At 38.0% G+C, this 7,824-nt stretch overlaps 1 protein-coding gene across 1 annotated transcript in view; it reads right to left on the bottom strand.

Annotated features, from left to right (window-relative positions):
* Positions 1 to 7,824, bottom strand: part of EIF4G3 (eukaryotic translation initiation factor 4 gamma 3) — a gene marked incomplete at its 3' end in the record, with an annotated part of 304,720 nt that overhangs the window by 59,646 nt on the left and 237,250 nt on the right. The window contains exon 13 of the mRNA XM_023509712.1: positions 627 to 873. Within this exon, the coding sequence (XP_023365480.1) occupies positions 627 to 873 (247 nt within the window). The remainder of the gene's footprint in view (positions 1 to 626; positions 874 to 7,824) is intronic.

Genomic DNA, 7,824 nt, shown 5'->3' with positions numbered 1-7,824 from the left:
GTTTCCCAAGTAGGTGAGCCATTTTTTATCTTTTATACCTTGTAGGTATAAAGGTATAAAAGGTATAAAGGTATAAAGAAAAGTCTATATATAGATATATCTAATATATGAATATTTACCATTGTGTTACAACTGCTTACAGTGTTCAGTATAGTAACATGTTGTATAGTCTGTAGACTAGGAATAACAGGCGTGTGTAGTAGGGCTATCCTATCTAGGCATGTGTAAGTACACTCTATGATGTTTGCTTAATGACAAAATCATGTAATACCACAATGCTCAAAATGTATCCCCATTATAAAGTGATCCATGACTGTATTTATCTTTAGAGTATAAACCAGATTCCACTATTTATTTTATGTCCTCATAAACAAAGGAAACACTAAACTACAGTCAGAAAAAAAAAAAGATTTTTAAAAAAAAGTTTTGAGACAAAGTCTTACTCTTTGACCCTGTGTACAGGGCCATGGTGTCATCGTAGGTCACAGCAACCTCAAACTCTTGGGCTTGAGCAATCCTCAGCCTCCCGAGTAGCTGGGACAATGAGGAGGCATCATTTCTCTAATGTTGTAGCAGAGTGAAGGGGAGAAAGAAAGAGGCACACAGGAATGTAGGGACAAACTTACCTGGTTTAAATGGGAAGGTGATCCCATCACCAGAACTATCGGTGGAGCCTGAATTAGCATCTATTCCTTCACCCTCAGAAACACTCTCAGCACCATTACGTATAGGCTCAGCTTCTTCTCCGTTTTCTTCCACAGTTTTTACTTTATTTATGTCAGAGGGGTGTCTTTCAGGATGAAACCCTTGGCTCATTTTATCTTGTTCAGGCTCAAGTACTCTGTCAATTGAAAGGTCCTCTTCAACTTTAGGCTAAATAGTAAGTGGACAAAGAGGTTACCTTTTTTTCACATGTGTAAACATAAAGACCTATACCTCCTCCTCAAAAAGGATAGGAATGTCTGTGTTCAGCATATGATACTAGAATGGTAGTTTTTAACATTTTTTCATGTCAGTACCTTGGATTAGGCACACAATTCAAACAGCTATTGATGTGCTTTAACATGAGACTGATAATATCCAAATATACCAAAGGTTAGCACAGAAAGAACTGTTAATCCTTGGAACTTGACAGTCATGAAAGAGTCAGAGTCAGAAATCTAAAACAAGCACTCCCACTGTTGCCATGAAAGCTCAGCAAATATATAAAGAAACATTAGAAGGGTTTTTGTATTGTCCTCTGGCTATGAAATGGAGAGTTCAGTGAATAGCTTAAAAGCATGAGTTAATTCTTATAAAGACAATATCTCATCTTAAGAGGCCACTTGCTAGTTAAAATCTTTTTTTTTGAGACAGAGTCTCAAGCTATCACTCTGGGTAGAGTGCTGTGGTGTCACAGCTCACAGCAACCTCCAGCTCTTGGGCTTAGGCGAGTCTCTTGCCTCAGCCTCCCAAGTAGCTGGGACTACAGGTGCCTGCCACTATGCGTGGCTACTTTTTTGGTGCAGTTGTCATTATTGCTTTAGCTGGCCTGGGCCGGGTTCAAACCCGCCAACCTCAGTGTATGTGGCTGGCACCCTACCCACTGAGCTATGGGCACTACCTTAAAATCTATTTTGTTTATTGGTTTGTAGACTTCTCTGAGGCTGTGACCTTACATATATTGAAAAATCTTACCATACCGGCCAGGCCTAATGGCTCATGCCTGTAATCCTAGCACTCTGGGAGACTGAGGCAGGTGGATTGCCTGAGCTCACAAGTTCAAAACCAGCCTGAGCAAAAACGAGACTCTGTCTCTATGAAAAATAGAAAAACTGAGCCAAGAGAATTGTTTGAGCCCAAGTTGGAGGTTGCTGTGAGCTATAATGCCACAGTACTCTACCCAGGGTGACAGTTTGAGACTCTGTCTCCAAAAAAGAAAAAAAAATCTTATCATATCCCCAAATTTCTCAGAACATAGATACTATGGGAGAAATACGTATTCAATCTTGAAAAGGCAGGGAAAAAAACCAACAACAAAAGATTTTTTTTTGGAGAAGGGCTGCATTTTGTCGTCCTTAATAGAGTCCCTGGCATCACAGCTCACAGGAAACTCAAACTCTCGGGCTCAAGTGATTCTCTTGCCTCAGCCTTCCAAATAGCTGAGAATATAGGTGCCCGCCACCACGCTCAGCAATTTTTAGAGATGGGGTCTCACTCAGGCTGGTCTCAAACTCCTGAGCTCAAGCAATCCACCTGCCTTGGCCTCCCAGAGTGCTAGCTAGGAATATAGGCTTCGGCCACTGTGCCTAACCTATCTAAATTATTTTTAACTATCTCAGTATCAGATACCAAACTAAAATGGCTTTCTAAGCCCCCTCTGAATCACCAAAACACTGTTCATTTTCATGAAGTGTAAGCATCGTGAAAAGAATCCTTTGGTACAAGCACTAAAAGGAAGGATGCTTTCTAATTGATAAATTCACACTATAAGAACAAAAAAATACTGGAGTTGCTTCATCTGAGGAATGTATAAAAGAGTGCTACAGACATCAGAAAGTTGTTCACTCCAATTGATATTTGCAATTATGTTTTAAAGAAAATTTGGCAAATGCTAACTCTCTCAGAGTTTTACTTTGTCACCCTTGGAGAGTGCCATGGTGTCATAATTCACAGCAACCTCAAACTCTTGGGCTCAAGCAATCCTCTTGGCTTAGCCTCTAGGGTAGTTGGGACTACAGGCACTCTGCCACAATGCCTGGCTAGTTTTAGAGATGGGGGTTTGGCGAGGGTGGGGTGGAGTGGCGAGTTCCCTATTGCTCAGGCTGGTCTCTAACTCCTGAGACCTGAACCGCCTCGGCCTTCCAGAATGCTAGGATTACAGGACTGAGCCACCATGCCCAGTGCAAATGCTACTTTGTTATTTAAGAAAAGTATTGAAACAGATATAATACTAGTAATTTTTCTTTTACCATACATCAAATTGTGGAGAAAAAACACTAGATTTTAAAATGTTATCAAAAGAAACATATGGTTTTTAGGCCCTGTTTCTATAATGGAAATAGAAAGGTTGTGCAAATATACACACCCACCAGTGAGAAGAGAGTATATAGAAATCCTGAAAAGATATAGAATTCCAAGAAACAAGTCTGAAAATTATTTCTTTAAAACTTTGAGAAAAACAGATCTGCCAAATATGAATCATCAATCAGCAGCCTCACTTTAAAACATTTCATTCTCTACTATAGTCTAATTCATAATAAATTTGTAATACCATCTTGCAATTAAGTATAGGTCATCAAGAAGATCTTTAATAATTCAGAACATATGTAAATGGTACTAAACCTTATTAAAGAGTAGGACAAGTAAATTATACAGAATTCTTATTTTAGAATTTGTAAAATATGAAAACAATTGTATTAGAAAAAAACACATTGTGTCCTTTCTTTTGAACCTAAAATCAACAACAACCTATCATGTAAACAGAGGCCATATTATTTGGAAATTCAAATCTTTATCTTTCTTTTTTTTATTTTTATTTTTGAGAAAGAGCCTCACTCTGTTGCCCAGGCTAGAGTGCCATGGCATCACCTTAGCTCACAGCAACCTCAAACTCCTGGGTTCAAGCAATCCTCTTGCTCCTGACTTCCTAGTAGCTGGACTATAGGTGCCCACCACAATGCCTGGCTAATTTTTCTTTTTTGTTTGTTGAGACAGAGTCTCATTTTGTTGTCTTGGGTAGAGTATTATGGCATCATAGCTCATAGCAACCTTAAAGTCTTAGTTAGGCTGGAGCAATCAGCTTGCCACAACCTCCTAAGTAGCTGGGACTACAAGAACCTACCACAACTCACGACTATTTTTTTTTTTTTTTTAAAGAGACAGGGTCTTGCTCTTCCTCAGGCTAGTCTCCAGCTCCTGAGCTCAAGCAATACACCCAGCTCAGCCTCCCAGAGTGTTAGGATTACAGGTGTGAACCCTCTCACCTGAACTAATTTTTCTATTTTTAATAGAAAGAAGGTCTAGCTCTTGCTCATCGTAATCCCAAAGTACCAAGGAGGAATCCTCCTTGGCCACCCAGAGTGCTAGGATTACAGGTGTGAGCCACCATGCCCAGCCTGGAAATACAATTTGTAACTGGAAAAAGAAATATAAAGAAACTTGTTCCACAAATGACAAACCATAATTGAGAGAACATAGAATCACTGAAGTGTCTTTTTTTGTTTGTTTGTTTGTTTGAGGTTAAGAGTCTCATTCAGTTGCCCTGGGGTTGAGTGCCTTGGCATCATACCTCACGGCTGAATCAACCGGCTCAGGCGATCCTGTTGATTCAGCCTCCCAAGTAGCTGGGACTACAGGGACCTGCCAAGACACCTAGCTAGTTTTTCCTATTTCCAAGATACCTGACACAGGAGTCTCACTCTTGCTCAGGCTGTTCTCAAACTCCTGAGCTCAAGCAATCCCACATCAGCCTCCCAGAGTGCTAGGATTATAGGAGTCAGCCACTGTATCTGGTCTCACTGAGGTGTCTTAAGGTACATTTTTTATAATGAATATTACAGGAAATCAACAAAAATAGCTGAATTAACCCTATTCAACTAATCTGTTAGGTGCCTAAAAGTTCCTAAATGGTTTAATCAGAAAACGAGATTAACAAAAGAACATTTCTGCATGTCAATAAAATACGCTTTTGGAGAGCGGCCATTTTGGATTCTTCTATGCAGTAAGCTCAAAAAAAAACACCAATTGATATATATATACATATATATATATATATATATATGCAAGGTGACTCATGCCTTTAATCCTAGGACTCTAGGAGGCTAAGGTGGGCAGATAACTTGAACTCAGGATTTCCAGATAAGCCTGAGCAAACGTGAGACCCCATTTCTACTAGTCCTAGCAACTCAGATTGCTGACACAAGAGAATCACCTGAACCCAGGAATCTGAGGTTGCTGTGAGCTTGGCTGATGCCATGGCAGTCTAGCCTGGGCAACAGAATGTCTGTCTCAGAAAAAATAAATAAAGAAAAAAACAAGAGAGAGCACCCTATTAGCTAGACAATCAAGGGTGAACATTTTGTAGGAAGCTGTGAAGCTGTTAAGAATTTATTTTTATTTTTTATTTTATTTTATTTTATGACAGAATCTCCCTCTGTCACCCTGGGTAGAGTGCCGTGGCATCAAAGCTCACAGCAACCTCAAACTCTTACATTCAAGTGATTCTCTTGCCTCAGCCTCCCAAGTGTAGCTGAGACTATAGGCACCTGCCACAATGCCCCACCATTTTTAGAGATGGGGTCTTGCTATTACTCAGGACGGTCTCTAACTCCTGAGCTCAAATAATCCACCTGCCTCAGCCTCCCAGAGTGACAGGATTACAAGCGTGAGCGACCTCACCAGGTCCTAGCAGTTAAGAATTTACTTGACAAAATTCTCTGCTTAACATAATGAGCTTTTAAAAGGTACCAGAAAATTAGACTAATAACTATGCATATAATAACTGAGGCAACATCCAAAAATTTAAAAATTTTAAGATGTCTTGACCAGTAATTTTAATATGAGTATAACCCTTCACCCATACTTTTTTAGGTTATAAGTTTATTTATTTATTTTTTTGAGACAACATCTTACTTTGTCACCAGTGGTGTGGCATCATAGCTCAGAGCAACCTCAAACTCTTGGTTGGGCTCAAGTGCTCCTCTTGCCTCAGCCTCCTGAGTAGCTGAGACCATAGGTGCCCACCACATTACCCAGCTAATTTTTTTATTTTTAGTAGAAATGGGGTCTTGCTGTTGCTCAGGCTGGTCTCAATCTCCTGAGCTCAAGCATCAAGCAATCCACCCACCTTGGCCTCATACACTGTTAGAATTATAGGTGTGAACCACAACGCCCAGCTAGGTTATAATTTAAAGCACTTAATATGATTTAACATCCCAATACATAACCCCAAATAGATTGATATCTGAAACAATTGTAGTGGAACCTCCATAGATGGCAACTTCCCTAAGTTAAACTAATTTTTATAGACAGAAAGTAAGGTACATGTACATATCAGTCTAGTAAGCCTAGTTGCTTATGTTGACCACCTCTGTATGTGGACCAGTTTGTTACAGCCCCTTGAGGTTTTACTGTATTTTAAAGGCTGAGAAAATAATCTATGAAAAGGTCAGCTCACAGAGGTTTTACTGTATTTTAAAGGCTGAGAAAATAATCTATGAAAAGGAAAGCTTACTCAATGGAAATGAAGAGAATGGCATCTATAAACTCTAACAAATATTCAATTTTAGGAAAGGCAGGGTCTAGGATTTCTGAAAGTCTGTTGGTAAATGACCAAATATTTTTTATTTTTTTCTTTTCAACTATAAAGTTAAGGAAAAAAATGACTGGTTCAAAAAGATTCAAAACAGTTCTTATCTCTAAATAAATAAGCTATAGCAGGTTTATTACAAATTGCGGTTCCACCGGCCAATTTCAGCTCAACACCTATTGTACAACATGCAAGGTAAAAATTATTTTTACATTTTTAATGGCTGAAAAAAAATTAAAAGAATATTTCATATTCATATGAATTAAAATTTTAGTGTCCAAAGTTTTACTGGAATATTGCCACACAATTTGTTCACCATTGTTGATGGCTTCTTTTAGGCTAGAATGGCGGATTTCAAGAATTGTAACATGGATCATACTGCCCACAAGGCTTCAAATATTTACTTTGTGGACCTTTCCAGAAAAAGTTTGCTGATCCCTAAGCAAAAGAATAGGATAAATACTTGTATGCATGTGAGTGGTAGCCTATCTAATATTTAGTAATGCTTAGAATCTAGCCACAGGGCAAGAGAATATGAAGTATAAAAGGAAAAAATTAAAAGAAAACCAATCTAAAGAGAAACCAGTTTTTGAAGTTCTTACAACCATACCAGGAATTCCCTTGCCTTTGGAAGGTATTTTATTCTTTGTAGGAGCAACATTTTCTTGTTCAGCCGCAAGAAAGAGTGCAGCAACTTATCTATACCTCTATAACTTTACTGCCAATTTTTACCCCTATGTAACCACAATAAAAATCACACCCATGCAACATTTTAGCGGTTGCTATGGGACTAACTGTGACATCAACATAGCATCATGTAAGAGCAAATACAGGACAGGGGGAAGTAACAAAGAGCGCCTGTTAGCTGCTTGAAAAGGGTAAGAATTATAACCAGCAAGAAAAGATTTATTAAGTAAATATGTTTAAAGTTACTTTAAAATAATTTCTACTTTAATATATCCTTAAATCTTTCAATGTAAGTTATTTTAAAAAGGTATATGTAAGAATAGTTAAAGAAAAAAGTTACATATAGATTGTTTATAAAATTCTTCACCTATAGGCTTCAGTACACAATGTTAAGGATGCTAAGATTACAGACTAAGAAACTGTTAGAGCAATTCTTAGGACTATATTTGCTCTCATTTCTTCCTCATGTCATCTCTTGGACTTGATATGTTTTAAAGTACAGGAAAATCTGGTGTGGCTTAAGAAAGACAAACCATATGTTACTGGCATACAGTAACAGATGACAGATTTAAAATATGTTTTCCTAAAATGTACTAGATGACTTCTGACATCATTACTAATGGATATTTTTAAAATACTCTCCATTTTTGTTTACCAGATTAGTCTATCAGGTCAGTACAAAGAAAAATTCAATTACAGGGAGAGAAGGACTAATCATAAGTATGTCAGTTTAGAATAGTTATTTTGAAAGAAAAATAGAATTTAATAAAATTTAAAATGCTATTACTAATCTATAAAGAAATCTAATATAGGCTTGGCACCTGTAACTCAAACACCTAGGGCGCCAG

This window comes from Otolemur garnettii, unplaced genomic scaffold (genome assembly GCF_000181295.1).
Source record: "Otolemur garnettii isolate 467f Iridium unplaced genomic scaffold, OtoGar3 scaffold00009, whole genome shotgun sequence".
NCBI lineage: Eukaryota > Metazoa > Chordata > Mammalia > Primates > Galagidae > Otolemur > Otolemur garnettii.
Note: the sequence above shows the minus strand (reverse complement) of the source record. Positions and strands in the feature narration are given on the sequence as shown.